This window comes from Acipenser ruthenus, chromosome 21, assembly GCF_902713425.1.
Source record: "Acipenser ruthenus chromosome 21, fAciRut3.2 maternal haplotype, whole genome shotgun sequence".
Taxonomy (NCBI): domain Eukaryota; kingdom Metazoa; phylum Chordata; class Actinopteri; order Acipenseriformes; family Acipenseridae; genus Acipenser; species Acipenser ruthenus.
Genome location: NC_081209.1, coordinates 25460203 through 25479601, shown reverse-complemented (window position 1 = coordinate 25479601; position 19399 = coordinate 25460203). Strand labels below are relative to the sequence as shown.

Below are 19399 nucleotides of genomic sequence, written 5' to 3'. Positions count from 1 at the left end.
CTATCCTTTCCGGTTGCCGGGTCCTCCGCCCCTGGGATGTCGACAGCGTCGGCCCCAGTCGGTGACCACATTCTGTCCTACTAACTGCTCCTTGCTACTTCTTCTGCCTTATCCTTTCCCCCCCAGCTCACGCCCAGTGAAATATATATATATAAACACAGATTAGTGCACTTTTGTTTACACATTAGCTTCAATTTGAATATGAATATGCAGAACGGTTGAAGGAAAAACAAAGCACAGCAGTAAGACAGTGGAATATTTAGAAAAACAGTAACCTCATTGTGGTCTTGGAGCAATTAACAGTTTGTTGTGGGCTAATTAGAGTACTGTAATCCTCTTATAGGCTGCAAGCAGCAAGCTAACTTTGTGCCCAGTGCAGATTGACTGTGTTTCTTCTCGACGAATTGCAAGTGCAATATGTGCTGTTGGCTCCTTATTTTGGCAAAATATGCGCATTTCTCTCCTTGATGATAATATTGCAAAAGCTGAAGTGGAAGCTTTCGTTCTTTAACTGAATGTCAAAATGTTTGGGGGTGCAACTAAAATGTGGTTTGGTAAAATTCAAAAGCCTGAGAAGAAACCGTGGGGAAAGAGAAGTAAGTGGGCTGCTAAAATACTGAAGCACCAGAGAGAGAGGATACTGAAGGAACTGGATGTAAACAAGGTGCTACCATACTTGGTTTATGAGAAAGTGTTTTCCTTGGGGGAATACAAGGAGATTTTGACCCAGGAGAGCAGCTGGAAAAGGGCTGAGATGTTTCTTGAGAAGCTCTCTTCGAAGGGTCCCACTGCTTTCTGTGCTTTTTGTGTTGTGCTGGAGGAGGTGTGGCCTCATTTGCTTACCTGTTTTCTTCTGGAAGGTGATGGTAAGTTAAATGAATTCAAATCTCTCAAGGTGAAATCTGTTTGCTGTTTGCGCAGCTCTGTCACATGTAGTGTAACGCAGACTCTGTTATATGGATGTATTCCTTTCTATTTTTTCCTTAATTCTTCCTAAATGTACAGGTTTCAGACATATGATACAGCCTGAATGCGATGATGTTTTACTATTGCTGGCATTTTATTTCCATTCTATTCACAAGCCATATTTGTTTATAAATTTCAACCAGGTCATTATCAGTTGAAACTTGTGCTGATAGCATTTAGCTTATAGTATATACTTTTCAGAAAACAACTCCTCAGTAACTGTTTAACTGATTTTTAAGTAATGTAGTGTTTTTAAAAACAAAGATGGTGCGTGAGATTAAAAGAAAATGTCAGAACAAAAATTGTGTGGGAGGATGTTGTTTTTTATCATAGTAACATGCTTATTACAAATTATATAAGGCATAATGTAGACCCAATTGTAGAGAAAAGGAAATGGTCTGGCAGGTGAGATGTGGGCAGGTTTGTTGCCAGTGGACTACGCATATTTAGGGCACATCCTATACAAAGCTAGGAGAGAGATGGATTGGTCAGCATTGTTGGAAAGCAGGACCCAGGCTCAATGCAAGGTGTTCGTCTGTCAGGTGCACTCCAGGGCAGACAAACAGATCTGCAAAATTACCTATTTCCATGTAATGTCCTTACAGATTCTTTTATTATTCAATGTTTATTCTATCTACTGGGTTATCCAGAGGATTGTTTTTGTATTCATTGATGACATTGAAAGTGAAATAATTGTTTAATAGGTGTCACTTGTTTGTACTTGTAGTATCTCTCAGTGTACAAGTATTTTCTTTTGATTAGTAAAATGTAGATTTTTAGGTTTTATGTTGAAGTTGAGAGGAGGGAGTTGACGTGTCTATTACCTTCTGCCCTCTCTTCCTCGCCTTCTCTCCAGGTTCCTATGTTGTATAGTTTTGTAGGAAATTCCAGTGTGTATCAACAATACATTTTAAACTATTAATCTGCTAAACCAAAAAACAAATGGCATCAAGCATTTATCCAAGTCCTCTGTTGCTGTGATTTTAAAATAATTTGGCAAGTCTCGAGTTCTTGTTCTGCAGTTTCTTTTTTCAGATCATTCTGAATAACGGAGGCGTCTACAAAAAAAATTTGACTGATCCGCCATCTGGTTTGATGAAAGCAGATGCACTTATAAAATTGTTTATTCAATTGGGGGGGAAAAAAAAACACATTTTTTGTGGCCATACTGTTGGCCATACTCTGACAAGCTACTGAGGACATGAGAAGAGAAGGAAGCCTGTGTCGCTGGATCTACAGCTACCGCACTGGCTGCTGTTACCTTTAGAAATGACTCTTCCCACTTTAAACTTCCATTGCACCCTGTAATCCATTGCTGACACTATAATACAGTGCTAACCACTTTAAGTCACTGCAACCAAATTAGAACATGCAAAAAATAGCCACTGCTGTGTGGAGATTAGAGGCCTAGCCAGCCATAGAGGATGGTCAAGGTACTTCCAACTAGCTCCTGCTGGCTTGTTACTGTCTTTTTAGCCACTGAGACCTGATGGCAGCAACTTGATTTTTATTTATTTATTTATTTATTTATTTATTTTTGCAGTTATTCTCCATTACTGAACGATTGCAAAAAAAATGAAGTTCTTTGGAAAAAAGAATGCACATAAAAAGAAAAGAAACAAAAGGTGTACCTAAGATTGTTCAGTTTTAGAACACTTCAAATCTTAGATGCTTCTGTTATTTTAAAACATGTGAATAAATATATTAAACAAATACATTGGCAGATTTGTAAAAAAAAACAAAAAAAAACACCACCAATAATAATAATAATAATAATAATAATAATATATATATATATATATATATATATATATATATATATATATATATATATACTTTTCTGTATTTCCAGATCAAGTTCCGGGAATAAAAAAATCATCAGTCAAAAATAAAAAGAGGGAAGAGGCGCGCATGGCCCCACATAATCAAGCACATGTGAGGGAACAATCTGTGGTGCAGCCGCCCACTCCTACTGTCGCTCTGCCAGGGCCCTCCAGTGATCACAGGTAATATACTTCATGCATCTTTTTTATAATTAATCCCATGATGACTGAAGTTTACACTGACACTTATATTTCTATTAAATCATTTGGAGCTCATCATTGGTCTACTTGCTTGTGCATACAATACTGTATTATTTAACTCAACTAACATGAATATTACATTTTAATGCATTCTTTGCATTGACCACATGGTGGTGCTGTGGATTGTAATATTGTAACTGCAGCACCTGGGAGTGCTTAACTTGAGCAGAAATGGGTTGTGTTTGAATGTGCACCCTGTTATTGAACATCAGCAGCACTTTTCTGGCCTCTTACTAGGGGTGTCACCATAGAGGTTTTTCAAACATGTTTTTATTTGTATCTGTATTGTTGGTAGTGCACATGATGGCAGGAATGCACCTAGAAACATATTGGATAGAGTAACATATTGCAATCCAGTTTTTAGAGCTTGCCATTGCCTCTGTTTGTGGAGTGGCTTTCAGTAGCCTATATACTTTAACTGGAATTCAGCTGCAGAAGATGTTCTCTCCTACCTCCAGGTCTTTATATATGTAAAGTAACAGCTGACGTCCACTCTAGTTGTGAGGTCATAGCTGGACAAGGTGCAGCCCCAGCAGCATGAAGTGATTGTTCTCAGACTGATCAGAGCCACTTAGGAGCACCTGCAGAGGGCTCTGTTAACTGCTTTACAGAGAAGGAGCTAGCTTTCTGGATAGGGAATGTTCCTTTTCAATATGAAAGGGTTTAGAAGATGGATGAGAGGATCTAGGCAGTATACTTTTCTAATTGCAGTAAGTGGTACATGTATTTACCAGATTGACTAACATTCCCTATATTATTCTGCTTGATAAAGGTGGTGAATGAGGGTTCACTTCCCTATGGAACAAGTTACCAGGGGCCATAGCCATTTCAAGACATTAACGATGTGGTCTACTCAGCCATACTAGTTTTCCCATTTTTTTGTGCAGGATTTTCTTCTTGTAGCTTTAAGGTAAAAAACAGATAATAATAAAAAAAAAAAACAGTGTCTCGCTTTAGTCTGTTGGCTACTTCAGTTCAACATTTCTACATAGAAATAGCACTATAAGGCCCTTTTCACAAATCTCAAAGTACTGTTATGAGGAACATTTCGTTAAAGGTTGTTTCATAAAATCAATTTTAATAAGTTAAGTCAAGCCATTCATTTCTCAGCTGTTTTAGAGAGTTTATGAATTGGCTGTCTTAGTTTAATAGAACAGTCTTGAAGGTGTCTTTAAAGATTTGTGACTACGGCCTGTAGTAACTAGTAGTTCTACTTGAAAACATTACCATCTTACATCCACCATGTGTCACAATCTGTTGCCTTTGCTCGAATGCTCTGTGATGACTTCTAATTGTGATACAGTATATAAACAAATGAACAGCAACACAAAAAGCATTGCACAGAAGTTGTCTTTCAGAACCAACACATCAGTGATACATGCTTTTAGTACAGTGCTGGATTTGGCATGAATGATGGATACCTTCGCATCCTAAGCTCTTCATCTCCAGAGAAGCACTATAGGAGGGTGTGACATTTTAAGCCCTTTGTAATAAAATTAAAGATAAATAGGCTACTACAGTGGTCTCACTATGCAGTATCATCATTTGACAATATGAGAATGAATCCAAGGTTCTAATTAAAGATGCATGTACTAAGCAGAGTAGTGAGTATAAAGCTGAAAGAACAGTATATCCGCGGGGGAAGGGCTAAGTGGAGGCATTGGGATGTGGGTTACAGTAGATGTGGGTTTCAAACACCAGCTCATGTCTCCATTTATAACAGTTGATCCAGGACACGTTCTCCTTTTGTGCTGTGAGTGATGCAAACAGCCCAAGGCATGCATCTCCCCCCAGCTTGCAGACAGGCTATGTGCCCCAAACCGTTAAAGACGCATCTTTGTATCTGTCCCCATCAGTCTTACCCTGCAGGTTGAAGAAGCATGCAGGGTGAGGAGACATGGAGACTGTGCGAGGAGCTTTAGAAAAATGATATGCAAGTAATATATACTGTGTGTGTATATATATATATATATATATATATATATATATATATATATATATATATATATATATATATATATATATATGATTTGCTTTTGTTGTAATTAGCAGGACTGGCACCAGGTTTGTACAGATTGTATGCAGTATATAGTTGTACAGTTTATCATGAATATACTTCTTTTGCAACATTTGGGTGTGTGTTTATTTTTATATACAGGCCATGCTAGGCTGAAAAGACCAAGTTTCTGACCTTGTGTAATGTTATTAAATGGTGTAAGAGTGGAAGGTAAACGAAAAAGTGAAGACAATGTAAGTCATTTGCACATTGTATTTGTTTATTCATTTCTGTTCTAGTAAAACTAGGGCAGTAAATGCCTCAAGACGTTAGTGCTGGGATTTCGCATTCATAGTGTGTGGGGGGGGGATTCAAACATCTCACTCTGCCAGCAGAACAGTCAGCACTCGTTTCATATAAACTCAGAGCTGCAGAGAAAAAACAAACAAACCCAAGATCCATAGCGGTTCTCTGCATCTCTTTCATTTTCTATTTGAAAGCTGAAATGCAGCTGTAAAGTCCCTTGAGATTCTTAAGCTGTACTACACTTGTTTTCATATTTCAAGAACACTATAGGCACAAGGTTTAGCCTTTCTTAATGTTGTGAATATGCAAGTACAAAATGTCCTATGGTACTGCTTTTTCAAGGTTGGGTTGCTTAGTACAGCTTCAAGCTGATCGTGCGGTTCAGTTAGCTTTGTTTGTTTGTATCTGCTACCTGTTTCTCCAAATAGAGTGAGTAGTTCAGGAAGGAGGATTTACTGCACTGCTCATTTCACTGTGTAATTACGCAGTGAATATTATTGTCAACATGTTTACACTGGTATACAGTATTACTAGCATCCAGAAAGCAGCATACTTTAATTCCCAGACAGAATACTAAATTCAAATAAATTCGATGAAGCTTTGTTGCGCTGTGTTGCACTTAGTTGCAAATGCTCTTTTCATATATTGTTTTCGGCTTATTATTTTGATAGCAACAAATTTGTTTCCTTTTCTTCTTTACATAGATTTTGTTTTGACTTCAGTTATTACTTTTTCATTTTGTGGCATCCATCCAGATGGATTCCACTCTAAAAAAATGGTTAGAATGTCAGTTCACATCGCTTAGCAACAGACTAAAGCTTTTGGGTGTGAGCCTGGCAGGAACCCCCTTCACTCCTAAATAACTGTTGTTTTGTTAGCAGTTTCAATGAACACCCTTGCTTGCTGCACTGCAGGAACTGTCTCATCCAGGTTCACAAGCTGAATGCTTCCATTGACCTTTTCCCTTGAAAAAGACACTTTGCAACGCATTTGTCAGTTTAGTTATTCTTTTTTTTTGTTGTTGATTTAGAGAGTGCTGAAGGTGAAATCTGTTTCAACAAGCGTGACTGAACAAACCCATATGGAATTGCATACAGTAATGTGGAAGTGGACAAGTGACTGACATTTGTCTAACTGCAGTGGAATGATAAACTGAGTAGATTCGTTCTTGATTCAGCCAGGCAGAGCTTAGAGTACAGCAGAGATGGAGACTGCGTGAGTGGGAAAGACGTGCTGACAGGTAAGGTTATACTCCACACACCCCTGTCATCCATGGCAGAAAGGATGTGCAGTGTCGGAGCTTGTGGAAGGGAGGTATCTGGAAATACACTTGTCACATGACAGTTCAGGGCAATGGGTTTGACATGTTTGTTTGTGGCAGTAGCAGGACTGTACTGTTTATTTTATGAATGCAGTGTCAGTTTAGAAGTAGACAAACAAAGTCTGTCGGATAATGAAAGAAGAGGATAGCACCAAATATTACAATATTCAGGCAGGGAAATTTCGCATGGATTATTCTGTTCAAATGAACTTGTCCTAGACTAATGAGCATTGTGTTTGGCTCTGCTTAGTTATTTATATCCACTATTGTTTCTCAAATCCTTCCCCCCACTAACTACAGCTATGGCCAAACATTTTGCATCGCCTAAAATTTTAGGATTTAGATGAGAAAACTATATGAACATAACTGAGATCTTTTATTTAAGACCATGTAATCAAAGAAACTACAAAATGATATCACAAAAGTCTACCGGAAGCCATAATAGGAGTACAGTATTTCATGTTAGATTTAGACATTTTTCATCTTTTGTCAGTTTTCATAAGTGTATGGAAAACTACAGGGCGGTATGTAATTCAATATGTTAACATAACATTATTCAGCAAGTTTCATTCGACTTTATCAAGCAAAATTAGTCAATTAGTCAAACTTTTGGCCCTAGCTTTAGATATAGCTTTCTGATGGCTTACCAGATTTCCCAGCTCGATTTGATTGCTGAGACATGTTTCATTAGATCAAACAGTTCGGTAGACACATAGCTCCTGCTGAGTTTTTTGTCCTCTACCTTGACATTGCAATTGAAGGTCTTCATCGACAAATACTGTATAAATATCTGGCTGTTCAATGATGTTGCACTGGCTGCTCCATGTCGTGCATTCATCTTTCCAGCACTTGATTAGCTCTGCATGTCAAGGGATTGATTTGAACCCAGAAGGGGCTTTCAACTCATCCGCTTTTTAATTGATTAGGAGCTGATCCAGTTTCAGGGGTTTACAGCATGCTATTTGTGATAACGTCATTCCAGCACGATTGCAGACCAACCGACTTCCTTTACGTGTTTAAAGGGTTACGAAAAAATGAAAGGAAAGAAAAACAGCTAAGCAGCTGTGTAAATAAAATAAGAAAGTGCTTACTTCGATATCTACGATATCTACTGACTCCCAGCTCATACAGTGAATTAGTATACTGAGCAAAACACAACAGACCTGACCAATCTGTGGCACCCCAACACATCATTACCCGGTCTGGACTGACAATTTACACACATGCTTGACAGTGCCTCACCCTAAACAACATATTGTGAAACATTTGTGAACTTTTAAAATAATTGCGCCAGTGGTTCCAGAAATCTGAAACACACTGCATTTATGTTTATACTGAACTATATATATATATATATATATATATATATATATATATATATATATATATATATATATATATATATATAAAGTATGTTAGAGCATTGTATAACCAAAGGGTTGATAACAGGAGGTGAATCATTCACATTAAATAAACACTACAGTGCAGATAACTAATTGCCTTGGTAATCTCACTGTCCCCTTTCAGAACAGACACTATTGAGAACTTGTAACTAATATATGGAGGGAACTGACTATTTTTTGTCACACAGCACTACAAGCATAGGCACTAAAAATGCATAATATATAGTGAAATGCCATTTAATATAAATCAAGTTACAAAATCTTTTCCTGAAATGAGATCTACTGTGTACATTAAATGCCACATTTTGCATTTACCCAACCCCCTTTAGCTGTCAGTATTATTATGGCAAAGGATAGGACGCTACCTGCACTTCCCCCTTTTCCAGTTAGGGCAGCTGTCTGGCTGTGCTTCTCTTTCTCTGGAGCAGCTTATCCACAAGGAGTTTTAATATACTGTACTTCTTCTTTAAACAGGCTTATGCAAGTACACTAAGCAGATTCCCTTGTCTCGCTGACCAGCAGATTGCCAAAGAGTTAGCAGGTAGTCATTGGCAAGCGACAGATGATGGATTAAAGGTTTTTTGTTTTTTTCCCCTCCCATGCAAGTGTATTACAGAGAGTCTGCTTTTCGACTGTGCTAGTGAGAGCTAACGGTCTGTTAAAAAGGGAAGGAACAGAACGGATTGATGCGGTTTTCATTTTAGAACTCAACTAACGGCTTCATCCATCCCAGTCATCAGGGATCGCCCCCTGCTGGCGAGAGAGAAGCAGGGTTTGGTCTCTATTCTTTTCCAGAGAATGGGGGGCAATATTCTGGACTGAGACCCCTCTCGAATCATTTAACTTGTGCTGTTATGATAACCTGAGATCCTACAAACAGCTGGAATCTCACTAAATATTTAACACTAAAAAGAAGAGAGGTACAATATTAGCCTATTTGCAAAGATAATTTTTGGAAACGTCTCCACTCCCCCTTTTGCGTTTTTGTTCTTGTTCACGTTAAGGACAGTAGCTCTGTAGCGTTCGGTGCGGTTTAATAAGGTGATGTCCTGAGTGTAATCGAATGGATTAACAATCTATTCTAAGAGCTAACGAGATTAGAGTGTCATTGTGTACACGGGGCACTATGGCATGGTACCTTTTGTTGAACTCCTTGGGGAGTATCTGCCCTGTCAGTTCCTCTGTGCTAGAAATGGCGTTCTGATGGTGAGCGAGGGAGACGCAGGAGAGGCGGATGCCAGGGAATAAAAATTGCAGGATTACCTACACTGGCTTATGGTGTGGAATTGCAGAAGCAGTGGACAAAATGAAATATCAGAAATATCTGACCGTTCTACAAATGGCTCTGGGAGTGACAGCCTCAAACAGAAACAGTCTCCTTCCTTATAAAAGACGGATGTGGTGAGTATGCATTTCAGTGGATAAATGTGGGATAGAGAAAAATAAAGCAGCTGTTTCAGTGTTATCTAATGATGAAAGGAACGCACACAGAGTCAATCTGCCATTGTGCTCTGTTCAAACGGCTCAATTAGCTTGTTACCTCCTGGCAGCTGAAGCATCGTTATTCTTCCTTTTTACCCTTTTTGATAAGATGCAGAAAAAGCCTGCTCTGTTGTGTTTTATTTGATTTGGTATTTAGATTTGGAGATCTGTTTACAGAAGACAGTGTATTTGTGTATATACTGAACGTATGGGGATTGTCAGTATGCACTGTTCTTTAAGACTGAATCAATATGTATAGTGTAATTATACTTTATATCTCATTATTTAATTGGTACCTGAAGCAAAATCAAATCTATATAATAAATTAATGTATAAAATTAAAAATCCAGAAATAATAATGGATGGCATTATACTGATAACATGTTAATTTAAATATGTTAAATGGTGCTGAATTTTAACATAAAATGTGTTTCTAAACACATTGTCCATAAGCCTATACATTTTTATGAATGTATACTATATTAATCGTTTGTTTTATTAACACCAGTATTTAATGTACGCAACTTAAAAAAAAATAATAATAAAATAAATCCAAACAGAAATCTTAAAATATTAATTAATTCTGTAAATTTATATAAATAAAATATGGCATAAAAACGGTTTCCTCTAGTGTTTTTCTTTATTTTCTCAAGTTCGTAGGTTTATCGGTTAGTGTACAACAGGTCTTGGACAGCACGGTGGCCAGACCCATTTTAAAAGTATTCATGTAATCCCAGTGATATACAGTGTCTCAAACAAAAGTGTGCATGCCGTGCAACGCACATTAAGGGAAAGTAAGTAACACCTTTCATGTTTATGTCATTCAGTGCTAACCTGAAAGCATTACCTGGACCAGTCAATACATATTTTTCATTATAGCCATTTCTGGTAATTAATTATTTTGAATGGGTTCCCTCATTTCTATTCCAAGTTAATAATATGTGCCCTGGAAACAAAGCATATGCTATTTCCACACACTGGTGCCTGTTACCTGCCTATTTCAGGATTGCCTAAGATACTGTTGGATGTTTTTGAGCTTTAAGCTTCAGAGACCCAGATAGATTGGGTTGTACTTCCTCTAGGCCTGTCCCTTCTGCTGGAGATATGCATGTTGACAGCTTTATCATTTCGACACTTCTTTCTAAAACTAAGGTCAGCTGAGCCCTCTGGTGCTCACAATTTGTCAGAAACTGAAATTCTTATTTTTTTCGTTAGTGTTATGGCTGAAGAACAAAAAATACTAAATATCTTACACCTGCTTTTGAGTAATATCTTATCAGTTGGGAATCAACTTCCTAATCATGTCCAGGTGTCTGCTTTTAGCATGCAGTGTATTATGATCAGTGCTATGTGTAATGACGTGTGAATTCTCCATTAACAGCATGTAATGATTTGTAATATCACCAAGCACAGTTATATATTGCATGTATTTCATCACACTAAGCAGTTTTTGCAGTACGTTGTGTAAATCCATTACATTTTGTATTATGAGCTTATTGATGTAACTGTATGTATACACTATTACACTCCACTGTACTGCAGTATATTTTAGTGTTATACATAACAAAACGTAATTGATCCAAACTGGGATCCTATCCCCACCCCCCCATCCCCAATCTTTTTGATCACCGTGTTTTTCTACCACAGCTCACTTTAATCTCCTTTTAGATGGTTTATGCTTTAACAGAAGATAATCTGGTACCTCTTCTCCAGATGCGGTACAAATAAGCATCTTTTTTATTTTACAAAAAGTTATCTGGAGCAGTTAGTTTCCATTCAATTAAAGATGCTATAATCTGCAGAGATGCATTAACGTATGTGATTATGCATAGCTTGGCTACCCGACGTTGCAGATGCTGAGCAGATGTTTTTTCCCGCAGCATTTCAAATACTGTCCTTTTCACTTACGATGAGTAAGTAGTCTACCCTGCAGTTTAAGAAACTTCAGGAAACCATGCTATTTGCTTTACAGATATGTCAGGCTGTGTATTACAGTGCTGTAATTCCATCATGGGGATCTAATGGAGAATTCATTCTAATCAGATACCAGGAATTAAACACTTTGTTATTTTTTTATAATATATAGTTTTTAGCACAGACTGAACCTAATGCTGCAAAAAACCTTAATCTAGCAGTCAGTGATTTCACATACATACAGTTTGCCAAAGCATCTTATGTACAGTAGTACAGAGAATTATATCGGCTTCTAAAGCAGTGGAGAGGAAAATATAACTATAAATGATATAGTAGAGAGATTAATGTAAGGTGAAAGTTCATAAATCTATACATACTCTACGTATATACTCTATGTGTGATATTTAAGGGCTAATGACACTGCTGTGGTGTGTTACAATGAAACTCCCAAGCCAGAGACTGTATATAATATATAAAATATATTTATACACAGTTGAAGGTGGTCTTTTGTCTGAAACGTCCTGAATAAGTTATTTTTAAAATCATTGTTTTGTGTGCATCCATAAAAGTGTGCAAACTTATTAGAACACCCCATTGCTTCTGTTTTGATTTGCTGAGCCTATGAAATCAAACCACTGGAAAATTGTCAAAATAGGGAAACTAGTGATTGTCAGATTTAACTGATGACTTTAATAAGCCACACATGCAATTCATTTAAAATGGTAAGAGAAAAGGAACACTTTGCCATAAATGGTAAAATGCATGGGACTTTTAGAAGTTGTTTAAGATGCTTATTAAAGCACAAAGTGGTCTGACATTTTCACACATGAGTGCCTGTTGTTTCTGCACCCTGAGGTTTTCATGCAGGTAGGTATATAAAGGATATACATGAAAAATCTTGAGGTGTTTAAATACATGTGCACACTACAGTCATTTTATTACATACTACCTGTTTCATAGATATCAGCACCACTTAATCTATGTATATGCACCTACCAAATTATTAATGTCACAGTTCCTTCTAAAAGACTTGCTTGTGCAACAATCTCTCACTGTTCTTGTGTGCCCAGTAGTTTGCTGTTAAGTGGAGGATGACACGACCTATACTGCAGCTTCATACCACGCAGACTGATTCTGCAGCGCAAGTCATCCTCCCACATCTATCAACCCTCCATGTGACTAATGCAGCCATTCCTTTACATGAAGTCTTAGCGTCTGAGCGCTAGCTTAGTGTTCATTGCACAAACTGAATGCCTTTTTTATTTTAATCAAAATGCCAAAACGTGCATGCTTTTACTAGCAATGCAAAGTTCATTTCAAAGCCAAAGTAGAATCATGTATTCCGGTATCAGCAGCCATTACCTTATGTGAAAACCAGCACAGGCACATGTAGGTCCTCAGAATAGCGTAATAAACGCACAGTAAGTGAAAAGCAATTAATTATATATTTTTTTTAAAATAATGGCTTTTGTATATAAATCTGTAGAAAGATCCCACATGTTGAAAATGCTGTACAGAAAAGTTAGATCTGAGAATTCATTAACTTACCCCAAAAGCTCTTTAAGATGGCTGTTGTTTTTTCTTTAGTCTTCATTTTTGTAAAGTAGGCTACTCTGTTATAGGAGGGCCTCTTGTGGTTTCAAACAGTAATTACAATGTTTTAATTGCAAACATACAGTAATTAACCATATTAAGAAAGTGAGCATCTACCAAGAATCATTAGCAGGTTATTTTTGGATCAATGGTTTCCTTGGTCAATTGTACTTTGAGAAAGGCGACGACAGAGGCTATTTTCCCCTAGTTACGGTTCACAGATTTACGCAATAGGAACCAAGTTTGTACCTAACTGTATAATTCTACAAAATGTTATCCAAATTGGATCATCGGTTCTACTCCTATCGTGAGAGCGTTGAAAACAGAGAATCGGCTTGCTATACTGTGACTTTGACTGGGAGCTCAAATGTCCAAGGTTTCCCACAATCCCTGTATATGCCTTAGTCTACCTGAGTGACAGTGTCCTCCAAAACCCACTTAGTTTGTGTGTTATGGAGTATGAAAGACAGACGGAGGGACAGACGGACATAGGGGGCATATAGACGGACTGACAGACAGAAAGCATCATTTTAGTGTTCTACTTTGCTGGCTGCAGATCATTATCAATTGTATGCTTTTTTTTCTTCCCCCAAACAAATCTCAGTGCAATTAGGTACTTCTGTAAAATATGACGTACCTTCTTTGAGTGAAGATCTGTGAAAGTACCTTGAGTTACTTTTGTTATTTAGGGTACACCATTCTGAGTAATCTAAAGTTTAATAAGATAACCTTTCTTCTTACGATAAGTGAACCAAAAGGGCAGAATTAGATTCGATTTGAATTGCTGTTGTTTCAGTCTTACAAATTGACTTCTGATACCCTAGGCTAATTTATTCCAATTACTTAACATCTCATTGCATTCCTTTTTTCTTTCTAGTCGGTCACATCATTAAAGTAAAGAATGCCACGAGGGTCTTGTTTTGATTCTAGTTGTAATACACAATTAAAGTAAATCTGTTCAGAGTGTGGCATGTGTTGATGTCAAAGAAGTATGACTGAATGGTGTGGCAGCTACCCAAAATGAAAACTAGAAAGCGGTGAATGGATGTATCAGAGGTATGGATATTTATGTCTGCCAGAGCTGCGTGTGTTGTTCTTTTTATCCATTTTTTTAATCGACATTCCACAGGAACATTTCACCTCATTCCTGATACTTGAAACAATCTCAGATTTCCTTTTCGCCTACGTACTGTATAGGATCTGTTCTCTTAAAAACAGGTATTCATACAGTATATTTTAGCAAAGACAACGTGCCATTGCCAGGAGCTGCATTGCTATATATATAACATTGTCTTGCACTGTTGAAAGCACAGGCACTTCCTTGCTCTTTGTGTTTGCAGTTTAATGAACATGGTTATGGATTTCCATCCATATAAAGAACATGCTGCGACTGCTGTTAACATCAAAGAAAGCCCTTCAGATGAAATCAAAAAACAGTTCTGTCCAAAACAGTTCTATCCAGCTTGAACTAAAGTCTGGTCATAGAGCTGTTTTAGATAATACAGTACATGGACTTCCTGCATTTGACTCCATGTGGGTTTTCTGAAGCTGTTTAATAATCTTATGCTGGAACTTGATATGGCATGCTTTAAAAAGAAACTTTGAAAGAATAATAGGTGCAGCAGAAAGGCATGTTCTTTGCCTAGTCTGACTCTAGGCATACTGGTGACATTGAAACCAATTGTGCACAAATGCCATTCCATTCAATAGGGAATATTGCCCTTTTTAAAAGAAGGTCTTTGTATGTTTTTCATATTCTCAGTCATGCCTGTAGCATGTTTCAAGGGTCTTAATTCTTTGCAGTAAAGCTGATTTCATGCTTTTGTTTTGTTTCGTAGGGTAACTCCAAGCTCAGATACCTCCAATGCTGGTGCCTCTTCTGGAAGTCAGGGTAAACCTTCCTTAAGAAGAATCAAGGGTCGCATCCACAGAAGCAAAAGCCTAGATAGTATTGAGCTTCTTGACTCCAATGTAAGTACACTGTTGTTTAAACTGAAGCTTGAAATAAGTCACGAAGAGGATGGTTTTGTGGCTCACAATAGAAATCAGTTCAGTTGCAAAAATTTGAAGAACTTGGAACAGAAAAGGCACAGAGGAAAATCACCTTTTTGGTGTTTTAGTTATTTTTTTACACTCCTTGAAAAGTGTGCTTTAAGGATCTATTAGAATTTTACAAAAGCAGTTTTTAATACTGAAAATCTTCCAGCATCCTACTTCTTCAAAATATGAAAATTGGAAAAAATAAAAGTTTGACATCACCGATTTCCCACTGATTTTAGCTGACTGTAGAATATCACTTCCACTTGACACATGGGAATGGTTTGCTATAAATCTTATGCATTTCTGGTATTTTAATCTCTTAGTGGCAGCAAGACAGAAAAAGTGAGTAGTTAATTCTGTTCTGATTTGTTTTTTCTCTGGCAAATGGGTGCTTGTGGAGTCATTTGCGTGACTTTTTGTTTTCTGAGGTTTGAAACGCACTGACCATATGCTTAGTGAAATTGTTATTCTGTTACAAAATCTATTTTGTGTTAGATTAGTATTTTAATCCAAGAGACAGATTGTCCCACACCTACACACAACAAACACACAAAAACAATAAAACAGAAAACACATCTATATTCACAAATTTAAGCAAGCACACACAAATGCAAATACATGCAAACATGCACACTAATACACCTATTTCCGTAATTCCATATGTTATGTCTTTAAAGCACAGGAAAAGATAAATCTGCCAAATGAATTCTATAAACTGGAAGAAGATGGCCCTAAAAAACATGACAACATTGAAAGTATAGACAGGAAAGCAGCTGAGCTTTACTGTAGCTGGTGGGATAAAGAAATTAATCTGGATCAAACACTGCAGGTCAATTTATGAAATCACATATGCAATCTTATCCCTAATGTAAGGATAAGCATACAAGTAAAGCCTATGATTTACTGTACTGCGATTCAATTGTCAGCTTGATATTATGTAATGTATCCATAGGGAACAGTGCTACTGCAGTCCATTGCACAACAGTGTATGGTTCTCTGGAGTCTGTGGTGTTATTGTATTATGTGTTCTATAGAATTCATAAAACTCCTCAGTATAGTAGAATGTTTGACACCACCAGTTTGTTGGGGTATTTTTCGTGGTTTTGAGATTTTTTTAAACTTTGAAATGCACATTCTTTCAATTTAATATTCCTTTCCCTCGGTGGTTCGTCTTCGTCTGACAGATGTGTATTCAGTGCACCAGTTACCTTTCCAAGTCAACCTAGCTGCAGGAGGAAGTCAAACTTTTTATCATTGTTATAATATACTGTGCAGTAAAATGATTAGACTCACGTGGCTCAATGCTAGATCACTAAAGCAATGTGGTTCAGAGTTAGCTACTTGCTTTCGTCATCTTTATCTGAGAAGTTTGTTACTATTACATTTAGACAACGCAACATTGACAATTCACAGTTTCAACTATAATTAAAATCTCCTTGCAAGAAACATAGGCATCAGTGCTGAGGTACCATACAGGGGTGGGGATAGGGCTGTATACATCACAGATCCTAATGTTTCTTATCTAATTTGATAACAAACATCCCTTGGTTTCGTGTTTCATCTGAAAATAGAGGGCTGATAGCCTTGTTTAGAGCATGGAGAGCTATGGTTGCAGAGAAGATGTTTTTTGAGACTCATAATGACCTTTATATGCAGACTAGAGGGACCACCACAGCTCTAGAGTGCAGGCCCATTGCATCAGCTCCATGTCTGTTCAGTTATTGATCGCATTTGCCATCTTTCAATCATGCTCGGAGTGAGCGAGGCATCACTCGAGGGAATCCTAGTTAAGGACAAATTCAATGTCACAGTCACAAATGTACAGAAATGGAGAAAACAAAGTAATGTTTTTCACCCTGTGACAAGGGCCCATCGACTCGCCACTTATTGATATTTTTTTTACCCTTAATTTTCTCCCCAATTTTAGAATGTCCAATTGCATTCCCTCACTGAAGGAATTCCCCACATTTCAGGAGCACTGAAGGTCAGCGGGTGTTATCCGGTCCCATGACCAAGCCAATTGCCTCTTTACACCCAGTGACTGGAACTTGAGATCCCGGGCTCTGGAGGGCAAAGGCCACCTGGAGCTCACCAGGCACCTGGCCAGTAGGGCCCGCTGTTGAGCAGGACACAGTTCCTGCTGGTTTTGCAGTTGAGCCAATGTGACGCTCCCTCTTGAATTGTGCCTTTACCACTTGGGGATCAATTTGTGCACGATTTGATGGAGAGACATCAATTTGTGCAGTATGTACAGAGTGCCTACTATTACCTCTCTATTGACCATTGTTAGTGAAACTGATTTGCAAAAGGGAGATGCATCTTTTTATGTTATATGTTTTATATGTATCTCAAAGATGCCATCTACATAAGAAATTAATTGCTCAAGTAAAGGATAGCCCATTAACAAAACCATGTGAGGTACACACTGCATATTCATTTTTGTCTTACCTTGTCATTGATAACAACCTAATATACTGGTTTTATTACCATGCCTCAGTGTAGAGGTCATAGTGATTTTCAGCTAGGAAAGCAACTGTGACGTTTTCTTAATCTGCATCTCCTGGTGCAATGGGATGGTTCTCTTTAATTTGTCTCTAAACTGGGAAAGCTGCTGATGTTGCTAGCATTTAAAGGGTGTACCATATGTTCCCATTAAGCTAAATTTAAGCAACCAGAATAAATGAGACAGAAAGTGCACATTAACACTGTTTTCTGCCTGTTTTTCTCCTGGTAATGAAGCCACCTTGCTGATTTGGTTATGAAACTGTATATTAGGAGCAGTAGTCATGTTGCATAGATCTTTGCTATGTACTAGACCAGCCTCAGCCAGCTACCAGATACATGAAGGACGACAGCCCCCTGCTGCTTACTGCTTCTTGAGGCAAGAAATTAATTGGACTCAGAACTCCTACTGATCATCTGAAGTTGTATACAACAACCATTAAACACATAAATACATACATGTAGACATAAATGCAAAAAAAACCCCAAACAAACATCAGACTAAATCTTGTAAGAATAATTAAACAAATGCATTTTATTTTTAGGTACCCAGTTTGCTATGTTTCTGTGTTTATTAACATATGCACGTATAGTGTTAGTACATATTTTGGATGCTACAGGGGGTTTTGTCTGATGTCTACATTTTTTGTATGCGTCAGTAGAAAAAACTGAAAAGCATATCTGGACAGAACAATATATCAGTGCATGCTTTTCTTCAACTAGACCCAGGAATAAGGATTCTCAGTTTCCACGAGTGAACATTCCTACATTTTTGCAGCCCTAATATTCTAATACTTTTCTTTTTCGCCATGTCCCGCACTATTTGATTATTGTATTGTTGATTAGTATACATGCACGATATACAGAGGATTCTTACTTTATATCCAACACCTTATATTGCTGGGGATTCCAGCTACATTACCAAGTTTGTATTCTATACTGTAAGATAAAATGGCTTTTTGGGTTACACTACTTATAACTGCATGTAAACCAATAAGAGTATGTGTTAGTCAATAATAACTTAAGATATACAGTAGTACCAAAAATTCTCAGACAGAAGTGTAATTTGTGGTTTATAAAGAACAGCACAATGTGTGTGAAAAGCACACTTTCGATCTCCATTGGAATCATCGGCCCACAAACATGTAAAAACATCTTCATGTAAAATGTTCATTAAAACAACGAAAGCATTTTGTCTGTCAAACACACTCTTTCACATTGGCTTTTACTGGTTCAGAATTATTTAACAGCATCAGCTGTTTCATATATACCATAGACTTCATACTAACGTATTTGTGGCAAACACATTGTACAGCAGCAAAAGTGACACCTACTAATTATAAACAGAATATGTTACACAAAATATAAAATGAGTGCGGTAAATACAGAAAAATGCAAGGTTGGAAATTAAACATTAATATAGCCTTTCTTCTGCAAGCTTTTATCCTTTAGTAGAAAGTAAATAAGGTGTATTAGATAAAAACAGAGTTGTCTGATAACTATTTAGTTGTCTTAAAAAAAGTTAATTATTGATGGGTCTGTGTTTCTAAGTAACTTATAGCTGTAAACCACCAAATGGTAGGCACTCAGAGCCATGTCCCATTAATCTAATTATTGCTAAACAAAGACCTTAATTAATATAGCGATCTTATCGTAAAGCATCACGCGGGATCCTTAACGAACCTTAAAATTAATCCAAGATAATCTGCATTTGAAAAGAGAGCTGCTTCACTGGCCTTAAGAGAGGCGCGTCACAGTGAGCCTGGGCTTGATTAATCTGATGTGTATGTCT

At 37.4% G+C, this 19399-nt stretch overlaps 1 protein-coding gene across 10 annotated transcripts in view; it reads left to right on the top strand.

The window, feature by feature from the left end:
* Positions 1-378: 378 nt before the first annotated feature.
* The window catches only part of LOC117428010 (tight junction protein ZO-1-like), an 89781-nt gene continuing 70760 nt past the window's right edge, over positions 379-19399 (top strand). For 2 of the 10 annotated variants that reach the window (XM_058995249.1, XM_058995248.1), the window contains exons 1-3: positions 379-866; positions 2819-2972; positions 14904-15036. In XM_058995249.1, the coding sequence (XP_058851232.1) occupies positions 524-866; positions 2819-2972; positions 14904-15036 (630 nt within the window). In that variant the 5' untranslated portion in view covers positions 379-523. Of the gene's footprint in view, positions 867-2818; positions 2973-9301; positions 9478-14903; positions 15037-19399 lie in introns of those variants that run through there. The other 8 variants (XM_058995254.1, XM_058995252.1, XM_058995251.1 and 5 more) reach the window with 8 other exon arrangements.